General features: G+C 37.1%; 1 protein-coding gene across 5 annotated transcripts in view; it reads left to right on the forward strand.

The window, feature by feature from the left end:
- ATG10 (autophagy related 10) overlaps positions 1 to 22,354 on the forward strand; it is a 281,245-nt gene extending 258,891 nt beyond the window's left edge. For 3 of the 5 annotated variants that reach the window (XM_037731180.1, XM_037731185.1, XM_037731184.1), the window contains 3 exons: positions 19,466 to 19,563; positions 20,262 to 20,377; positions 20,519 to 22,354. In XM_037731180.1, coding sequence (XP_037587108.1) covers positions 19,466 to 19,563; positions 20,262 to 20,373 — 210 coding nt within the window. In that variant the 3' untranslated portion in view covers positions 20,374 to 20,377; positions 20,519 to 22,354. The remainder of the gene's footprint in view (positions 1 to 19,465; positions 19,564 to 20,261; positions 20,378 to 20,518) is intronic. The other 2 variants (XM_017507852.2, XM_037731186.1) reach the window with 1 other exon arrangement.
- Positions 22,355 to 22,794: the final 440 nt, after the last annotated feature.

Consider the following 22,794-nt stretch of genomic DNA (forward strand, 5'->3'; position numbering starts at 1 on the left):
AAAAAAAAAAAAAAAAATACACAAAAAGATTTAGGGCTGATGTCTTTACATAAGACTAATTGGGAAATATATCAATTGCTTTGGTAATATTTTTCATGTATACTTTCTTCAATTTATTCATTTTCTAGTGTTTGAGTTACTTGTGTAACATCTAACTACATAGTATTTTTTCTCTCACATTAGACAGCTATGTTATACCTGACTGAGCCTGTACCCCTACTGTCTCTGACACCATCACCAAGGTTCTGATACGAGCCTAAAAATGACTAAGGAATTGCCTTTTCAACACATATTTTTTCTTTAATAACTCAAAAACAGTCCATTATCTGTTAATTTAAACTGAAAAATAAAAATTTCTGACCACTGGTTATCCTTGAAATATATTGTTCCAGGGATATATTGAGTTCTTGTTAACCCTCTTACAGCATCTTAATCATCACTGTTTTAAACCAAGTAGTGAGAGTTTGAGCTCATAATCACATGGTGGCATTGCCAGCCCATGGAACTCTCCCTCATGTACCTTCTGAGTTAAATGAACCAGTGCTCTGTTTGAATTCCAGGTACAGATGTTCCATCGTTTTGCAGTTAACAGAGAGCAGTTCCAGAGAAGGCCCAGGCCTCTCTGCCCCCAACTTCCTTACCTATCATCTCTCTGTTCCCAACTTTCTTGCTGTATAGGGGAGAGAAAAAAAAAAACAAAACTTTTCTGTCTACCCTCTGATTGACCGCCTAGGGCCTGCAAATTAAATTGACAAAAAACAGATTAGTAGGAGAAAAGCCATACAAAGTTTACTTGATGTTAACATTTTAGTTTTTACATGCTCTAAGGTCCTTAGAGAAAAGGTGTGGAGACTCAGAGGGGCTATTGGACCCTGCAGCTTGTACACCATTTTAACAAAGGGTGATAAATTTGCAGAGAAGTCCCGAGAGAAAGCAAAGGGATTTGGGCTTCCAGGAGCACAGATTATAAGGCGGTAAATATGAGGAAAAGCTAATGGAAGATAAGGGCGATTTTAGTAAGATTTGTTTGTGCAGAGCCATCTCAGTGCCAACATTCAGTGTCTGGTGATAATGGATATTCTGCTCCAGCTATGGGATAGGGGAGGCAAACACCTTCACAAAGAGAAGAGTATGGGGGAGGGTAAAGAGATCTTTCTGAATTTGCTGCCTTTGAATTGCCTTTAGCTCAAAATGGTCCTTAAACCAAAGTAGCATACTGGGGGAGAGATCCTTCATCTGCTCTCTTTCCCACAGCCCTCACCACTGAGCGGGTATCAGGGCCCACTCTGCAGAAGCAGGGCTTAGAGTACCTGATGTGCAGGACCACTGCTGGGCTTATTCATAAAACCCTGCCCTAGATTCATGCCTTGGACCCCCATTGCCCATGTGTGCATCCCAGATCCCAGATTACCTCAGGCAAGGGACAGGTGGAGAGACATGCTAAGAATTGAGTGTCATTTCCTCTATGTATATTTGAAGGTCAAGCTAGCTCTGAAAAAATGTGGAAAGTAAATCAGGGACTTTGAAATCAAACCTCAAAGTTAGATGACCTTGGGCAAGTTAACTGGCATCTCTTAACCCCAGTTTCCTTATCTTTACAACAATTATGTGTCAACCTCTTAGTATTATTATTAGAAGTAAGTGAGAATCCTAGTAAATGTTCAGTTCATGCACTTGTTTGTATTCCCTTTCAGAGGGTGCCTGTACCCAGAGTCTACCTCAGACTCACCTTCCCTGATAAGCTTATCACCCACACATTAGGTACTCTGTGGCCTAATTCTTTCCTTCTTTTTTGACAACAAAGTATTACTGGAGAAAAATGAAGCATTTACAATTTAAACTACTTATAAACATATAATTTGTAACCCATTGTGTGTTTGTGCTGTTCCTCTTTAATCCTGCCCTTCAGTTCTTCTCACTGCTTTTCTGGCATGCCCCTGGAGTATGCATCACACATGGAGTTAACTGATCTGCACAGACTCCTAGGGGATGGGTGTGCCTCCTATTTTGTAGTGGGGGGCAGGGGGATGTTGTCAGAAACCGTGTGCCTTGTGTTTCCTTCTGGAATCAGCTATCATTATGACACTCTTCTTTCCTTCCCTCTATTCATGCTGGAAAAAGCTAGCCTTTTCCTCTAGGGAAGCAAGTGGCCCTCAATCTTTAATGAGCAAGAGCATTGCCTTGGGAGTTAATCACAGAGTTGGAGTGGGTCCCAGGAAACTACATGGTCAACAAGCAACCCCAATGATTCTGATGGTCCTGGGATCACACTCTGAGAAATCTGCTCTGCTTTTGTATTGCTCACTTCTCCTCAGACTTTACTCCCACTGTTTTCTTCTCTGTCTCTTCATCTTTAATCTGTCTTTCTTTTTGGGATTCTTCTCTATATCTTCAGGCTAGGTTTTTTATCTCAAAACAAACAAACAAAATAATTGTTGTTTTCATTGACATGGAGAAAAATAATGTAGTCCTCTATTCTCCACTACTCACCACACTGTCACCCTCAGGTGGGGGCCGAATAAAGGTTCTTCTTTCTGCCCCTCCGCACACTCGGGAGTTTGACTAGAGAGACAAAGAAATTGACAGTATCCTCTACTGACAGCACCTCCTATCAGGCACTTTTTTAAAGTGGATGTTTTTACTGGAACAAAACATTTTAATGAAAACATTGACATGGAACATAACAAGGCTTTTAAATAGAGACTTGGAGTCCTTTTTGTCTTCATTTAAATCTGTCTTATTTTTCTTTCTGTGATGCTATATAAAATCTCATCAATATACAAAATCATTCTGAGCCTCAGATTTTCTCATTTTCTCTGGATGAGAGCTTTGATTAGCTTTTTACAAGTTCTTCATTAGTAATTGGCTTGCTTTTTTGTTTTGTTTTTGGCTGTCGACTCTAATAAGTTTATGTTCTATCAAAGAATTCTTTGAGGATGGTCTGAAAGATGCTACTCTTGTTATGTTACGGAATATTACAATTTAGGACTCTTTATAAAATGCAACAAGTGCTATTAGGATTAAATGTTCATTTCTTCTTCTTGAGGCTGGCGGCTGGGGTGGGTTGTTCAGTCTTATCATCATGCCTGACCTAGTTGTGCAGCCGTGACTGTTTAATTAATAGACATTTACATAAGCCCCTGATTTTCCCCCAGCAAGCTTTATAATGGTCTTGGTGGTTATCTCCTTTTCGTCCTGTGAAGTATCAGCAGTGCATTTTCCATTTTGCCTATCAAAATACAGAGAGATTAAATTATGTACAACAAGTTGATAACTGAATAAGTTTGGGAACTCAGAGTTCTGGCATGCTGCTTAAAGCAACAACCCATATAGACTCTATAAATATATTCAGACTCTGCTCTCTAATCCAGGAGTTGGAGTTGGGACTATCAGAAGCCCAGGGAGGGAGCCCTTTGTAGATTTATGCAGGGGTGGGAGAATTCGTTTCTGGGCTCTCTATGGAGCCACAAAAGGTTTTGTTAGTAGAGGAGGTGGTATCTGATAATTATTGCTGTGATGTCTGTAATGTTTAATAAAAATTCTAGAAAGCCTGGTGGTGTCTATGTAGCATGTGAATTTGAAGACTTTTTTTTTTTTTTTAATTTTGTTTGTTGTTTTTTAAACCACCTTCCCAAACACCATTAGATGTTTCTTCCTAATTAACAGGACACAAAATGTCCACCGGGACAGCTAGAGCAAAGTGTGGTTCACTTGTCTTCCTCTGTTCATCCTAGAAATGAGGAGAAACTTGCTCATCTTTCTGGGTACTTAAGTGAGACTTTCATTTCTTTTCCACTTATTTTTTTCTTAAACACTTTCTTACATTTTTTCTATGTATAATCTCATATACCTGTGAGAGATGGAAATCTGAACTGGGTTTATTTATTCCCCCCCCCTTTTTTTTCCTTTTTTTTAAACTATAGAGTAAGATTGCTTGCTGTTTAAATCTTGCCTCTTTGTCTTGACTACTTCCAGAAAATACTTGGACCATAAAGGGATTGCCTCAATCATTTAACACCAATACGAACAAAACAAAACAAACAAAAATAGGCACTTTTTCTTCTCCAAATTTACCAAACTTCTCAGTCTTACCTAGAAGATGGAAGTTGGTGTATCTCTGTTAATTCCTTTTCCATTAAACTTGGAATAGGCTATTTCTGGTTTAAATTCTACAGCCACACTTTGTTCTTCTCCTCCCTGAGTCCTGCCTATCCTTTAAGATCTGGACCAGATTAAATACCAAACTTTTTTTTTTTGAGACAGAGTCCTGCTCTGTTGCCAGGCTGGAGTGCAGTGACACAATCTCAGCTCACTGCAACCTCCCCCTCTCAGGTTCAAGTGATTCTCCTGCCTCAGCCTCCCAAGTAGCTAGGACTACAGGTGCATACCACCATGCCCAGCTAATTTTTTGTACTTTTAGTAGAGATGGGGTTTCACCATGTTGGCCAGGATGGTCTCGATGCCTTGGTCTTGTGATCCTCTTGCCTTGGCTTCCCAAAGTGCTGGGATTACAGACCTCAGCCACCATGCCCAGCCTTAAATACCGTATCTTTAAGAAGTCTTTTCTGCCTTCTCTCTCTCCTTTCTTTGAATTCCCATATTCCTGGATTTGTACCTTTTTTTGAGTATCCAGGATCACAACCAATCTATTATGTATAACAGTTATTTCTGTAATCCTTGAATGGTAGATGCCCTAATGGAGTATGGAGAGGAGAGAGGAAATTCCAGATTTCATTTGACTCAAGATCTCTCATAGCTCATGAAAATATACATCCTGCTATACAGACTGATGTTTCCAGCTGTAGCCACTCAACACAGTGTTACAGAAAGCAAACAATTGAAACCATACAGCAAGCATTAGATCTGCCTTAAGAAAATAGTGATTTAGTTTTAAGGCAAGCAGGATCTTACTAGGAGTATCATCCCAGGGAACAAGGGGGTCTTTCCATCCATGGAGCCTTAGGCCTGGGCCACCTCTGAATCAAAGCTTTCCTTTATTTTACTGGTAAGCTCCTCTGTGACCCTCAGGCACCTCAGACTGTTCTTGGAACACCCTCCATCTTATAGTGAGGAGTGTCTCATTTTTTGTTAGTGCCACTATGATCCCTACATGGTCTTCTCTGGAAGTGTGAGGACTTCCTGTGCCTTCCCTCCAAATGGTGAAATTAATTGCTGCCACAGAAGGAGTCTTTCTTACCAGGTTTTCCTGGTCACAGTCCTATTACCACCACCACCCCACCACAACAACTGCCCAGCCATCAGCCATCCCTGCTATCCTCACTAGGGATCTGCTTTCTCATTCAAGGGTGGGGCATGAGTATTTCACCTTTGGTACTCTTTCCTCTAGAGGTACAATTCAAGACTTGCAGTATTGCAGGTGCAACTGGACCATAAACTCCATGAATTAAGAGAATGAGATGCTGTTTTATGTGTTTCTAGTACCTATAACTGGAATGTAAATTCTATGAGAACAAATTTTGCTTTGGTCTTTAGTATGCAAATATTTGTAATGTCTAGAAAAGTGCCTGGCATATATATAGAATGTGCTCCATAAATGTTTGTTGAATAAATGGATGGGCAAATGGATGGATATATGTATGAGTATTTAGCATGGAATCTTATCCACAATAAGTATTCAGTGATGTTTACTGAATGCATGAGTAAGAAACATACGGAGTAACAAAAGTGGGAGTAAAGTAGGAAGGCATATATTTTGGTAGTATTTGAGTCTGCTTCTTAGTCTGGGTAACATACCTTAGGGGGATACAGTGGTGTGGCAAGGAGTAGGCAAACTCACAGAATTAAAATATGTATCTTGGTGCATCAATTTTCCATGATGGTAAAAGAAGATGCTATTTTTTTAAATGTTGAAGCTAATAGATAAAGTAAATTACATGTAGAGGGTTATCTTAACCATGCCTTCAAATCCTCTCCTTTGTTCTTAGATACACATTAGAAGAAATACTTGAGAAAACAGATACTGAAATTTTTATCTTATCTTGGGACCCCTGTAATGTATAGTAGGTGCTGTCTCCAGTTTTGTGCCAAGGAGAGAGAATGGTGTTCATAGAGTGACCTAGGAGCTATGGGTGCCCTCCACACAAATATTCCCATTTATGGAACAGGTAGCATATGCCAGTAATAACTTACTTTGGCACAATAGGCTGTTCTTTCGAAATAAATTCCACAAATATTTATTGAGTACCTACTAGATGAAAGGCAAATAGTCCAGATGCTAAGATTAAAATAGTAATCAGAATGCTTCCTCTGCCCTCAAGGAATTAAAGAGTAGTAGAGGAAGACTTTTATAAACAGTCAGTTGGCTCTACAGAACAGTATAGAATTAGCAGTAGACTTAGGCATGGGATACAGTGGGAACACAGATGGAGGGGGCCTGATTGGTCAGGGATTAGTGGTGAAGGAGGAAGAGAGGGTGTTTCAGGCAGAGAGAACAGCATGTGCAAAGGCCTGTAGGTAAGAAGTAGTAGTGTGTTTGGGGAACACCAAGTAGTTTAATAGTAAACTATATATAAATATTGGGTCAAAAGCTTCTGCACAGCAAAGGAAAGAATCAACTAAGTGAAGAAATATCCTACAGAATGGGAGAAAATATTTTCAAACTCTTCAACTGACAAGTGATTAATAATCAGAATATACAAGGAACTCAAGCCAATACCAAACACCCTCCAAATAATCCAATTTCAAAATGGGTAAAAGATCTGAATATACATTTTTAAAAAGAAGACATACAGATGGCTAAAAAATATATGAGAGATTGCCCAGCTTCACTAATCATCAGGGAAATACAAATCAAAACCACAATGAAATATCATATCACTCCAGTTAAAACGGCTATTATCAAAAAGAGAGAAAATGGCAAACGCTGGAAAGGACGTAGAGAAATGGGAACACTCTTACACTGTTGGTAGGAATGTAAGTTAGCACAACCACTAGGGAGAGCAGTATTGAGGCTACTTTAAAAGCTAAAAATAGAAATGCCATATGATCCAGCAATTCAACTGCTGGGTATAGATCCAAAAGAAAGGAAATCAGTATGTGAAAGATATCTGCACTCTTATGTTTACTGCAGCACTATTCACAATAGTCAAGATATGAAATCAACCTAAGTGTCCAAAAAGAAAGGATAAAGAAAATGTGGTATAATATATACACACAATAGAATATTATTCAACATTAAAAAATATTTGTCTTTTGCAATAATATGAATGGAACTGGAGGACATTATGTTAAGTGAAATAAGTCAAGCACAGAAAGACAAATGTTGCATGTTCTCACTCATACGAGGAAGCTAAAAAAAAATGGATCTCATGGAGGAAGTGAATATAGTGGTGGTTACTAGAGGCTGGGAAGAGTAGTGAGGAGAGCAGATAAAGAGGGCTTGGTTAATGGGTACAAAAATAGAGTAAGATCTAATGTTAGCACAATAGGGTGACTTAAGAAATAATTTTTTGGATAGTTCAAAATAACTGGAAGAGTAGATTTGGAATGTTTGCAACACAAAGAAATGGTAAAAGTTTAAGGTGATGAATATCCCAGTTACTCAGCTACATTGTATGCCTGTATCAAAATATCACAGGTACCCCATATATTATATATCCATAAAACTTTTAAAAAAAGAAATAACACAGGAGAAAAGTTATAGATTTAATTATCTAACATTACATTTCACATTGCCAAGTCATCATGAACAAAATTTAAATACAAATAACAATCTGGAAAGAAAAAAAAATTGAAGGATTTCAACAACTTTCATGACAGCAGAGGTTATCTGTTTATTCATTGTGATATAACTAACATTTAACCCAGTGCATAGCCCACAATGATGGCTGAATGGATGAAAAAGATCAATATCCCAAAAGCTGTTAAGTTAGCAAATACAAATTAATAAGAAAACCCCCATAAAACCTGAATAGACAAATAGTCAAGAAAATATGAAAAGGCATTTCACCTTGGTGTCATCATTGGCTCTTCTCTTTTTCTTACACAGCATATCAAACCCTTTAGCAAATCTTGTTGGCACTACCGTCAAAATAAATCCAAATCTGACTGTTTTCCCTCACATTACTCTTGCCTTGTACAAGTCATTATTGTATTTTGTCTGGGCTGCTACAGTAACCTCCTAACTGTTCTTCTTGCTTCCCCTTTTGCTTTACAATATCAAGATAACATTTTAAAATGCAAATTGGAATGTATCACTTTTTTGTTCAGAATCTTCCAAACTCTTCCCATCACACTCAGAATAAAATCCCAAGTCCTTTCCATGCATTATGAGACATTACATGATTCTGCATCTTGGCTATCTCTCTGGTCTTACTTCCACTGTCATTCCTCTTCATTTCACCTGACCAGCCACACTGGTCTTGTCATTCTTTGAACATTCCAAACCCCCTTCTGCCCTAGGGTTCTAGGGTCTTTTCACTTGGTGTTCTCAAGCTGGAAATACTCTTTTCCCACAGAAGTGCATGACTTGCTTCTCTCTTGGTCAAGTCTCTGCTCAACTGTTACCTCTGCAATTAGGCCTTCCCTTACCAATTTACCTAAAATAGCCCCTCCTCCATCATGCTCTATATATTTAAATTTTTTTCTCTCTTCTCCATTTGACTCTCTCTACCTTACTATGTCCAGAACAGATAAAAAGAGGAAAAAAAATCTCCCCAGAAAATGTATAAGCACAGGCTCACCCTCAAGTCATGGAGTTGGAATTCCTCCTAGGGACCAGTCAGAAGCATATATAAATTCTTTGGTAGGATGCACTTTCAGTGTTAGGCCTCAAAGAATTACCATATTTAAAGTCCTACTATAAAGTCATGATAAAAAAAATACGGAATTTATAATGAGCCATTATGAATGAGGGCCAGCAGACAACAAACTAGTAGCAGACTCACAAAGCCAGAATCTGAAATTATTCAGTGCAATAATATAAATATATCTAACATATTTTTTAATGGATAAAAATATTAAAGTATGGCATAGGAAGAAGACTGTGGAAAATGATCAGCAAACTTAATAAATAATCATAACTTTTAGAAAGAAAAGTACATAATGTCTATTCTAAAAAGCACCTAACTACAGTTAAAGAGAGGATTAATGTACTAGAAGAATCTGAAGAATTGCATACATTGTAGCAAAAAAATAAGAAAGAAATAGTAAATACGGTAACACATTAAGAAATGTAAAGGATAGACGAAGACTAACATGTCTAATAAGAGTTTCAGGAGGAAAGGCTAGAGAGAATGAAGTAGAGGCAATATTCAAAGAGCTGATGCTGAGAATTTTCCAAAATTGTTGAAAAGGCACTGATATTTAGGTTCGGGAAGCTCAGTGAATCCCCACAATGAAAAATAAAAAGAAATCCACACCTGTGTACATTGCAGTGAAATAGTAGAGACAAAGAGATGATCTTAAAGGGAATGACAATTATACTGATAGTCAATTTCTACCCAGAAAAAATGGAAGCCAGAAGAAAATGGGATAATATAATCCACGTGCTAAAAACAAAAAATCATTGTAACCTAGAATTTTATACCTACAAAAACCTATTTTTCAAAAATAAGGACAACATAAAGCATTCACAGGATGGGACAATTTACTACCTATAGATCCTCATCAAAGGGTGTTCTGAAGGGCGTATTTCAATGACAGAATATTGTCCCAGAATGGATGCTGAGATATAGGGAAAAATAATAAGCAAGAAGAACAGCAAAATGTGGGTAAATTTTAACAAACATTGAGCTATAAAGTACTAATAATATCTACTTTCTGGGCCTAACAAAAAAAATACAGTGGAAGTACTAGACAACAGCAGTACATAAATCAGGAAGGGTGATCAGAGTACTGAGGACTTGAATTGTTTGTGAAAAGATAAAGATACAGAATAATTGTAGATTTTATTAAGTGAAATAGCTATTTTAAAATTTAATGATAACCACTAAATGTTTAGGAATATACTAATAGTATGTGATTTTTCAAGCTAATAAAAAGAGAAAAAGCAATGAGAAAAAAAATTTTAATCCTTCATTTAGTAATACAAAGAAGGAAACAGACAGAAAAAAAGGAAACGAAAGGAAGAAACATTAAAAATAGAATGAGTAAAAAGTCTACACTAAGACAGAAAAAAAGAAATCAAATTATATCAGTAATCACAAAGCCTGTAAGTGAATTAAACACCCCAATTAAGAGACAGATTGTAAAGGTGGATGTTTAAAAATTCATCTATATTCTTTTTTAGAAAATATCTTAAACATAAGGATGCAGAAAGACAAGAAGTCAAACAATTTTTTAAATGAATAATATAAATAGAAAGCTGATGTGGTTATATTAATATCAGGTAAGAATCATTTTTTGGCAGAAAGCATAATTTGAGATAAATATGATCACTTCATATTAAAGTTTCAGTTTTCTAAGAAGATATACTTCTGTGCATTTAAATAACACAGCTTCTGGATATATAAAGCAAAAATTGACAAACTGCAATTGACAAACAATAATGGGCAAATCAACCGTTATAGGGGAGATTTAAATTTCTCTTAGAAATTAATAAATCAAGCAAACAAGGATACACCTGTAAACAATACAAACAACTAGCTTAATCTAATGAAACATGTAGAACACTGTAGCCAACACTGAAGATTACATATTCTTTATGTATAATCTTTTCACTACCTACGGAAATATAAAAAAAAATTAAGAAAAGCAAAATAACCCAAACAAAAATATATGGAGGCAAATAATAAAAGCAAATGCAGAAATTAGTAAAACAGAGGACAAAGATACCTAAAGAGGATCAACAAAAGACACATAGGGACTGGCACACAGTAGGCACAACAATTATTATCTGTTCAGTGAATAACAAGCAACAGAAAGTATAAACATGTATAAAAAGGTCTAAAAGGAAATTCACCAGTCATTAAATCTGAGTTAGGCTATTTGGGATTAGTTGCTTTTATTCTTTGTTCTTGGTATTTTCTGAACTCTGTGTGTGTATTGCTCTTATAATTTTATGAAAACACATGATTTTAAAATCAATAAATGGATTTTTGAAGGAGTAGACTATAGGATGGAAGTCAGGAACTACCCTAGACATCAATTCTCATCGGAGGCATGAGGAGGTGCAGTGTAAGTGTGTGGACTTAGGAGGTATAGAGACACTCTGCCCCTCACTACCTGGAGTGGCAATAATAAAGACTCCCTCAAAGAGTTTTTGTGGTACGTGGCCATGTAAAGCACAGTGCCTAATTCTGCAGATCACACTGCTCGGTAGTCATTTTCCTTCCCCTGCTAGAGGGGTTAGGATGAGGGAGATACCTCTCTCCATTTCTAAGGAATGTGCCTAGAGTGGAAGGCAAATTTGATCAGTCTGGAATATGAAAATGGATGAAAGCTTAATATGTGAAATTATTTTTGTGCCCTCCCAAAGAGCCAAGAAAATTAAGAAATGAACCAAGTAACTCATCATATTTCTTACCTGTAAGAATAAAGGTGCAGTATTATCATTTCCTTGTGATAGTCATATCTAATAGTTCTAAAACCAATTCACAGTATTCTTGTCTGACTTACTTTATGAGACATTTAGCCATTGCTAAATTAAATTTCATGAGGAAATATGCCTATATAACTTCTCTGGAGTTACAGAGATAGGAATCTGACCCATCATTTCTATTTTCATGGAAAACCATTTAGCAGAACTTTGTTCCAGTAGAAGTGTTTATTGAGTTGTAAGCCTAACACAGTTCGTTGGCTGTATTTCCACACGAACATTTTTCCCAGTGCAGATTTGCTCAGTTCATTATTACTGACAGCAGATGGTAGCACTTTCACGTGAATTTACCTCCTGAATCGATCTAAGAAATGTCACTAAAAGGATCCCAATAGTTTTGATGTTCTGTTTCTGCAAAGGGTATGTTAAACAAATAAGGAGTAGAGTTTAGATTTTTTTTAAAACTCTTAACACACAATCCCTAAACCAACTAATGACTGCTTTCATCTTTGATTCTGGCTGTCTGAAGAAACATAATAGAAAATACAGATAATCTTTCTTGATAGCATAAGCCTTACAAAATCTCCGTTGGAAAATAATGGCTTTTGGAGAATATTATCCAGATTGATTGTCTGCACTGATCACATGTCTCAAATTACTTGTAAATTCTGTATTCCACTTTCTCTGAATACAAATTGCTAGGGCTTGCAGAATCAGCTGATAGAATGTGACTGAAAAAATAGTATTGGCTCAGGCTACTATGCTAAGTTTTGAATTCTGTGATTTCTGCAGCATTAAGATCTCCATGAGATTAACCACAGTTTTCACTTACAGACCCATTGCCTTGATTTAAACTTAATTTAAAATTATCAGACAAGATGATTTAATGTTTGATAAATGAATGATATAATATATGAATTCTAGTCACACGAAGGAAACTCGTTATTTTTCTATTATCATATGATCATTTCATTCTTCATAACTCAAGACTTTATATTCAATAGTCCTATATATTTAGAAACAAGGATTTATTTAGAATATTCTAAAAATTAATTTTCCATTTGTATTTGAAAGTAATTAAGGATTTGGCTAATTTGCCACAACTAAAAGAAACATACATTTTAGAAAGTATTGAGTGTTGAAGCATGTACAATTTAATCATGTAAATTAATTATGTATGCTTTTGACACATTGCTAGAAGAGGGGTCATGATGAACAACATACTTAAAGGATTTGCTTCACAACAAGAAAAAGCTTTTGAGTTCCATAAGCCCTCAAAAACATCCTTACTAACATTCTAACAACAGAGGTACAACTTAATACTGACTTTTTTTTTTTTTTTTGAGTCAGAGTCTCACTCTGTTGCCCAGGCTGGAGTGCAGTGGCACAATTTCGGCTCACTGCAACCTCCGCCTTCTGGGTTCAGGCAATTCCCCTGCCTCAACCTCCCAAGTAGCTGGGACTACAGGCATGCACCACCATGCCCAGCTAATTTTTATACTTTTAGTCGAGACAGGTTTTCACCATGTTGGCCAGGCCGTTCTCTAACTCCTGGCATGAAGTGATCTGCCCACCTCAACCTCCCAAAGTGCTGGGATTATAGGCGTTAGCCACTGTGCTTAGCCAATACTGACTTAATTCTGCTAAAAGATAGCAACTTTGGGCCATGTACAAGGGCTGATGCCTATAATCCTAGCACTTTGGGAGATTGAGGTGGGAGGATGGATGAGTTCAGAGTTCAAGACTAGCCTGGCAACATAGCGAGACTTTATCTCAAAAAGAAAAAATTTATTTAAAAAATAAAATATAGCCACTTTGTTAAATATGCTTTCATTTCTTTCCCCTTCCTTTGTACCATTATTGTCATGTATATTACATTTATATTATAAACTCAACACTGCAGTGTTAGGATTTTTGCTTATATAATCTTAAGTCTTTTTTAAAAATCAACAAAAGAGAAAGTACTTAGTCTTTTGTATTCAACATTTGTGACACTTTTCATTTTTCCCTGTGGATTTGAGTTACCCTGGTATTATTTCCTGAAGGACTTTTTTTTTTTTTTTTTTTTTTTTTTTTTTTTTTTTTTTTTTTTTTTTTTTTTTTTTTTTTTTTTTTTTTATATCTTATAAGGCAAATCTACTAGCAAGGAATTCTCTCAGTCTGTTTCCCTGGGAATATATTTATATTACTTTCATCTCTGAAGAATGTAGAATTCTTGGTTGACAGTTTGAGTTTTTTCAGTCATTACTCTGAACATGTCATTCTGCTTCTATCTGTACTGATAAGAAGTCAGCTGTTTTTGAATTGCTATTCTTCTTTATGTGATGGGTCCTAAAGGACTCTCTTGCTGTTTTTAAGATTTCTCCTTATCTTTGGCTGTCAGCTATTTGATTATGATGTGTCTAGATGTGGGTCTTTTTATATTTCTACTTAGAGTTTGTTGAGCTTCTTGGATCTGCAGATTAATGTATTTCATCAAAGTTTAGAAATTTTTAGCCAGTATTTCTTCAGCTATTTTGCCTGCCCTTTTCTCCCCTTCCTCTTTTTCAGATTACTATTATATGTATTTTGGTACAGGTGATGTTTTCCCACAGATGTCTAAGGTTCATTTTTCTTCAATTTTTTCCTCTCTTTTCTTCACATTGAAAACTTTCCATTAATGTACTTTCGAATCCACTAATTGTTTCTACTGCTGTCTCATATTTACTGTTGAGTCCACCTAGTCAATTTTTTATTTCTGGCATTGTACTTTTCAACTCTAGAATTTCTATTTAGTTCTTTTTATAGTTTGTATGCCTCTATTGAGATTAGATATTTGCAGAGCCAGCGTCATAATTTTTCTGCTGTAATTCTAGTTTTCTTTAATTCTCTGAACATATTTGTAATAGCTGCTTTTAATTCTTTGTAAATCCAGCATCTGAGTCTACTCAGAGTTGGTTTTTAATAATGATTTTTCTCCCTTGTATGAACTACACTTTTTGGTTTCTTTGCATGTCACATAAATGCCTTTGAAAACTAGACATTTTAGATGATATATTGCAGCAATTCTGGATTCCAATATTTTTTCCTGAGGGTTGTGTTTTGTTGTTGTTGTTGTTGTTGTTGTTGTTGTTTGGTTTAGTAACTTTCCTAGGCTTCAACTGCAGGGTTTTTTTTTCCCCTTATAAGTGTGGCCACTGATGTCTCTGCTACTGGGTTTTTAATTCTTATTTTTATTTTTTAGACTGCCTTCCTCAGGGTTATCCAGCTATGCCTGTAAAGCTTGCAGCTTGGCCAATGATTGGACAGAAATGATTGTGCTTAAATACCTCAAGCCGATAATGCCTTTTTCTTTTGCCAATGGATGTGTACATGAATTGGAAACACACTAAAAATTCAAGTAGAATTCATGTTGGTCTTGGCTCTTACTTCCCATCAGGCCTTCTTGTGTCTCCCCTGAACATCCCCTTTCCATCAGCCAGTGATGCCTGGAGAACTTATCTACCCCTTCTCTGACTGTCTTATTTCCAGATTCTCCCCATTAAATTATTGGTAGCTTGCTGCTTGCCTCAACTGGGATTGCAACCTCTGACCAGCAGAGCTGCAGTTTTTCCTTTTCATTTAGTACCTGTTTTGCTGTTTTTATTGACTGTACTGCTGAGCAATAGTTTTAGCTGTCTGTTGGAAATCAGGCTGGTCCCTCTGGCCACACAGTTATTGGCTCTTATGGCCAGACTGCTCTGGTAAAAATTCTGTTGATGGAGTGGCTGGGGACATTGGGGGAGAGGAGGAGGGGATATGAAAGTACTTCCAGGCAAGAAGGCTTCAGATCCCCTCTGTTTCTTACTTGAAGTTTAGCAGATTGTCATGAACTAAACACTTCTCAGATTTTATATTTGCCCTAGGTTGATTTCCAGGACCCAAAAATGGTTTGTTTTTAACAATTTTGTTCATTTTTATACTTATTTTCTGGGGAGAGGATTTGTTGACCTCTTTATTCTGTCACAGCTGGAAGTCCACTGCTATTGCTATTAATTTATAAAATTCTTCTAAAAGATTACATAAGTATATTTTATAATTCCTATTTTAAGCTGATCAGAATATCATAGGCTTGATTCTTTTAAACCAAAAGCATTTTGTAAAAACAATATAATTTTTATCTTAAAATCCAATTTATTAATACATTTAAACTTATAATTTTTAAAGACATTCATTTTAATATATTCTATTTAATTTTAATATAAGGTCTCAGTATAGTAAAGGATAAAGAATTTTTTAAAGATGGCCAAACCTGCATTAAAGAAATGCTCAAGCTATTCTAAAAGCTCTTCAGAGGCATGAAGGTTTCAATTATTTTAAAAAATGTTTTACATGAACATCACCATGCATTTTATTTTATTAGAATGTAACCTTAAATGCTAATATGACTGTTTTATGTTCTTTGAGGAAAAATGAATATTATAATGTTAGAGATCACTGAAGAGTTTTTAAAGTACCTGAGCTTTTATTTTAATTTAAATTCATTTTAATTGTTTTTCATTAATTTGATTTTAAACCTGAATACAAATATCATGATAGTTCTAGTTGCCATATAGACATAGACATTTTACTAATTTAGACCTTTCTTCCTTTCACCTATAATCAGTTGTCAAATATTCCTAAACACTTAGGTACTGGTCAGTGATGCTTTTAATATGCTACTTAATTTATAGGAGCTTCCTATTTTTAGATTGAAATTGGGCTTTAACATAGGTACCATAAGACTACTTTCTGAATGTCCAGCTGTTATCCTTTTCTGTTTAGATATAAATGGATTAAATACTAATAGCCAACTAAGTGTCTGCTAGGCATCAGGTACTGTTCTATGTACTTCTATGGTATTATCTAATACCATATCTAAGGGTCACAGTCAAGTCTCTGAGGCAGATGCTATCATTAGCCACAGTTACCAGGTGAGGAGACAAAGACATAAAATGGTTAAGTGACTTTCCCAATAGCTCACAGCTACCAAGTGGTAGAGCAGGACTTGACCCCAAACAGTATTAACTCCAGAGCTCATGCATGTGCTTACGCACTTGCTATGTGGAATGAGAAGAAGACTTATAGAAGTAAAGACCAAGTCTTTACAAAGCAGCATCGAATGAGCAGAGCTGCAGTGTGCCATGGTCCTAAGACTTCTCCAAGAAAATAGTCCCCTGAACTGTAAGTGCCTATCCACCTCTTAGATAAGAGATGCCAAAGGGAGAGCGGGTCTTGGAGAGAATAGAGGCTGTGTGATTGAACTGATCCTCTCTATTATAAGTGTTTCTATCCAGTGGAAATTTGGAAATCTAAGTTTCATTTTATTAAAGAAGATAACATGTCTTTACGTCAGTAAGACTGGATTGTAGCTCTTTATTCCTTCCATAGGTAACTATGTAAGTCATCCCAAAAGAATTTAGACTACATTTATCTTTTTAAATCCCAGCTTTCTAAACAGTCATTATTTTAGTCCAGAATAATTCTGTTTTTGTTTTTGCGTTTTTTTGTTTTTTTTTTTTTTGCATTTTTTTTTTATATTTCCTGTTCTCATTTCCCCTTAGGGTCATCTGCCTCAACATTCTGTTCCTAAACCTCTGCGTGGGTGTTTTCTTTCCTTGTCATTCTGATCTCTGATTAAGTAGCACCTTGTCTTAGTCTATTTAGGCTGTCAGAACAAAAATACCATAGACTGGGTGACTCAACAACCGACATTTATTTCTCCCAGTTCTGAAGGCTACGGAATCCAGGATGAGGGCACTGGAAGATCCAGTGTCTGGTGAGGACCCATTTTCTATTTCATAGATGCCATCTTCTCACTGTATCCCCACATGATAGGAAAAAGGTGAGAGAGCTCTCTGGGTCTTTTTAATAAGGGCACTAATCCCATTCATGAGGGGTTCATGCTCATGACCTAATCACCTGCAAATGGCCCCACCTTTTAATACTATCACTTTGGTGGTTAGGATTTCAACATATGAATTTTAGAGGGACACACACATTCAGTCCATTGTGTTACCTCTTCTGTGAGGCCTTCCCGTTCCAACTCTAATGTCATCACAGTCTCTCCAGAATCATGTTACCCTGTTGTTTTTCCTTCATAGGACGAATAATTATCTGGATTATCTTATTTATTCTGTGTGTTTATTGGCTGTCTCCTGCACTGGAATCTAAGTTCCAATGCATCAGGAACTTTGTTTATCTAAGAGATACAGTGGTCTCTATAACTATACCTAGAAGTATTCTGGCAGACACATAAAAAGGTAATTGATTAATATGTGTTGAATTACTAAATGTTAGTTTAAGGCAGATAAGGGAAACTAGACTCAACTTGGACAGGAGGACTTGACGTAGGCACAACACATCAGGGCTTTGAGCCCAGGGCCTGGTTAGGGATGGCAATGAAGGTTGGGAAGAGAACTGTAGAGAGGAAGCTGATGCCTTGCTGGAAAATCAGGCTACTGGTCAGAGTTACCTGGAGGTGGTACTCAGGTAGAAAAAAATGCTAGGTGATACTAAAAAGGCCAGACACATGCAATAACCTATAACTAGTGGATAACTCATCCCTCACCACTGCCAACCCAAATCTCCATACCCAGTGTCACCAATACAAATGGAACTGTCCCTTCCAGTTTTTGTGAATGGATGTGTGCATATGCATGCAGACATAAATGTTCATAGCTGAGGGGTGGAGGCAGTAGGGGCAACCACATAATTCTTCCCATCAACAGCCCTGAGTTCAACTTCTCCTTGGGTTGGCTAAGAGAAGAAGCCAAGAGAAGAAGCTAGGTATCCCCTAGTCTAAATCCAGCCTATAAACCTGTTTTATTTGTCCCGCTCCATGTTTAAAAATAAATTGTGCCAACACATAAAAGCAGTAGGTTTAACATCAACTTTGGATTTTCTAGGTTAGTTTCACACATGAGAAGGCCTGGCACGCTGAACCTGCATTCCCACATGACACAGTGGCCAGAGCAGAGTAGCCAGCATGGCCTCGGTTGGGTGCACTCTGCAGTTCCTCATGGGCCCTGTCATCTGCTGGTGTATTTAGCTGGCATTATCCCCTTAGGTCACCTGCTTGTTCTTCATAGGTATTTGAGCTTGCAGTGTCTAGCATAATGGTTAATCCACAATGTAAACAATCAATAATGTATCATCAATAATACTGTTTGTGTTGGTAGAACTCGTGCAGATTACCCACTAAATGGAAACCTTCTAGGGCTCCCCGTTGCTTGCCAAATAATGTCTTTGTCCCTGACTCGGGTACAGTCTGAGCTATATTTTATAGCCAATTACTACCGTATAAAAGGAACAGAGTTAGATTTTAGGCTTTTAACTTATAGAAACAGCCCTGTAGGCTTGGGAGAAACAGAAGGAGAGAAATTAGGAAAAAGAAAAACAAAAACTCAGAGATAGAGATGAGAGAGAGAGAGAGAACAGCTTAAATAGTGCAAACCATTGCCTTTCATCCGCTGTTCCACTCACGGAACATGTGCGCACTGGCACGGGATACAGATAGGCTTGAAACAACATGTTGACAAATTTGTGTAAATATGCAAATGATTTTGATTCTCTTACCACTGACAAAGAGGTGAATAAAATGAACTGTTTAGGTTGTCAAACTGCTGAGCTTTGTGAACGTTCTTGAGGGAAAACTGAAGAATGATAGGCCAAAGAGAAACACTAGCCAACAGAGAGAGGGAACTGATAAAAGGCAACTATAGTTTGTATTGTGTAAACAAAGCTGGGTGCCCTGTTATACTCAACCATAATGCTTCATCAATGAATAGCCCCTTCTCACCAACTTTTTCTGATGTTTGGATTATAAATTATAATTGAAAATACAAAATAAGCCTGTATATTAATTCAATAACTTGGAATTTAAGACAAACCTTTTCTTTTAAAGGAGTAAACCAGATAACCTTTTCAAAGTAACTCACACTGATCTTGGACCAACTCTGATTCTTACAGGAACATCCAATACTTGGGCAACCCTTTTTTGTACTTCATCCCTGCAAGACGAATGAATTCATGACTCCTGTATTAAAGAATTCTTGGAAAATCAATAAGTAAGAAATACCCTCAAGATACATTGGCTTCTACTCTGATTTTAAAAGTGTAACTTTTTTTATGTGACTCTAAAAACTAGACTAAAAAAAGAAATATTCTTTGTAATAATAATAATGGCTAACACATTGATTTTTACGATATGCTAGGTTCTGTTCTAAAAGTTTTAGATATAGTAAAGGACTGGATTTTTGCAGCATTCCTATGTGCTAAGTACCATTTTTTAACCCAATTTACAGAGGAGAAAGTGATGGAACAGAGGAGGTAAGTAACTCAAACAAGGTCGCACTGCTAGCTAACTGGTAGGATTTCAGTCTAAGCATTTTGGCCTCAGAATCATGCTCTTAATCACTGCACTCTCCTACCTTAGTAAGTGCTGTAAACTGTTAAGGGTAAAATTTGAATCAAGGGGAATCAGGAGCCCCAGTACCTTACCGCATCCTTCAGCCACCCTAATGAGGGATCCTTGTAGGCTCTCTAGACCTTAAATTCTTGTCAAGCAATGGGGCTGGCATTCAGAAATGCTGAGATTCCAGGTGGTAGTATACATCTTTGAAGAATGCCTCATTTCTGTTAGTGACTGACTGATATTCTGCCATTCATCCAAAAACTACAGTATTGGTGACCGCTGATATTCTACCATTCATCCAAAAACTGCAATGGAAACATTAGCATGGCCTGTATTTCATTTGTTTCCTAGGAATGTCAACTATATCACATCATGGTTGAGCATTGTAGGGCCAGTTGTTGGGCTGAATCTACCTCTGAGTTATGCCAAAGCAACCTCTCAGGATGAACGAAATGTCGATTAACAAGGTAAAAGAAAAGCCTGGATTTAACGTTTTGTTGTTACAAAGATCAGTGTCTCTATTGCATTTAGACTCATCCCACTAAATATTAAATTTGCTTTCGTTGTTAGTGTGCACACACTGACTTATTTTTTAGTTTTCCAATTAGTCTCCTACCAAGTTACTTAGGACACGGATCCCCAATCCCCCAGCCAGCCAGGGTCCACAGTCAGGCCTCACAGCAGGAGGTGACCAGTGTCTGGTGAGCAGGCAAGCGAGCATTACCACCTGAGTTCTGCCTCCTCTCACATCAGCTGCAGCATTGGGTCCTCATAGGAGTGTGAACTCTATTGTGAACTGCGCATGCGAGGGATCTAGGTTGCACGCTTCTTAGGAGACTCTAACCAATGCTTGATGATCTGAGGGGAACAGTTTCATCCCGAAACCATCTCCCACTCGGTCTGTGGGAAAATGGTTTTCCCTGAAACCGGTCCCTGGTGCCAAAAAGGTTGGGGCCCACCAATCCAGAAATATTTTACTTTGCTATAAGTAGCATGCATTCAATGACAAGAGTGGATGATTTCCTTTTAGTACTGATATTCTTAAATAAGGCTGTACTGCTCAGTCAATCTTCTTTTATTCTGTTGGCTTTTGTTTTATATTCTTCAGATTCTTCTATTGAGCTTAGAAATTGTGGCACAAAGAACACCAAGAGTTTACCTGGCCAGTCCTGGCTTTAATAGGACCAATATCATGGAATATTTCATCTTACCAAGATGCGATATGGCTTATTTTTCCTTTGGATGCAAATGTCTGCAGCAACTGATATTTGATAGACTGAGTGTTTAGAAGAAACACTTCAAAGATGTAAATCATGGACAGCCGTGGTAGCTCACACCTGTAATCCAAGCACTTTGAGAGGCCAAAGTGGGAGCATCACTTGAGCCCAGGAGTTCGAGACCAGCCTGGGCAAAAGATTTTGTTCAAACCCTGTCTGTACAAAAATACAAAAATTTCCTTATTATGGTGATGTGCGCCTATAGTCCCAACTACTCAGGAGGCTGAGGTGGGAGGTTGGCTTGAGCTCAGGAGGCAGAGTTTGCAGTGAGCTGAGATTGTGCCACTGCACTCCAGCCTGGGTGACAGAGCCAGACCCTGTCTCAGAAAAAAAAAAAAAAAAAAAAAGACACAAATTACTATAAATAGCAAAAAATGAGTTTAACTTACTGATACTAGGAGTGCCAACATTTCTCTTGCAGGTTATTCTTTTCTAGGCCAAGTAGTTCACTTCCATTTGTCTAATACGGAGACTGAGGGAGAAATGTATTTGTGTGTTCATTTTAATGTAAGATATACAAAAATTAAATTACTGGATTTACATGTTCCTGAAACTGGTTTTATAAACATGACATATCTTAAATGATTCTCCCACAATCAAACTCAGGAACAATAGATTATTTCTGTTTTACTCCAAGAGAGAGAGAGAGAGAGAGTGTGTGTGTGTTTGTGTGTGTGTATGTATGTGTGGGTGTTTGTGTAGACATACAGATAGATTTAGAAGAAAGAAAAAAACGCAGTGTTTTACTGTGCGATAAGTTGTTTTACCAGCAAAGTGTGGCATAGTAATTGGAAGTTTTCTAAAAAGCTATAGGAAATATTTAAACATTAAAATTTCTTTTTGACCTATAGTAATAAAACAATGGTAATTCTCTCCCTCTACTTGTCAACCCCATAGCTGCTCTGCCGTACTCTTTGAGGGCTCTTGAGCAAATCTTCATGTCCCTGAGACTTATTTTCCTCATCTTTAATTTGAAAATAACAAGCTACCTCATAGGGTTGCTGTGAGAACCACATGAGATCATTAATGCATGATAAGATATTGCAAAGTATTATACAAATATTCATTAAATCCTTACCTTTCTTGTATATAATTGGTGTTCACTCAGGCTGTAAATAAGTTTTATAGCCAGTTAGGTATTAAGATAAACCCAACCTGGAAAAATGTTTTGTTTTGGTGGCTTGTTTTGTTTTTTTTTTTTGTTTTCATTTGCTAGGAGCTGAAACTAAGATTAAAATATCATTGGCTTTTTAGAGAATCTAGATTAGTGTCTTTGAATGAGGGATATACTTAAAATAACCTGAGGATCATTTACAGCTACAGATGCTGGGGTCACCTGACAGTTTCTCTGAGGTGATTCTGCTCTGGAGAACCTCTGGTCTGGATATACCTTTATTGCAGCATTGTATTGTTTTGCTCTGACAGGCCTCTTCCAATCCATTCAAGCTGGACTTGCTTCCTAATGTTTGTCTAGGCCTTACATGGATAGTAAGGAAGCTTAGGAGACACGTCCACGAGGCAGTCCACTTGTAGGAAACCAGTTCAGGTGAGGACATCATTTGCCAGTGGGCCACCAAGCACCATGACAGCACCCACAGTCCATATCT

Source organism: Cebus imitator, unplaced genomic scaffold (genome assembly GCF_001604975.1).
Source record: "Cebus imitator isolate Cc_AM_T3 unplaced genomic scaffold, Cebus_imitator-1.0 Scaffold16, whole genome shotgun sequence".
Classification (NCBI taxonomy): Eukaryota; Metazoa; Chordata; class Mammalia; order Primates; family Cebidae; genus Cebus; species Cebus imitator.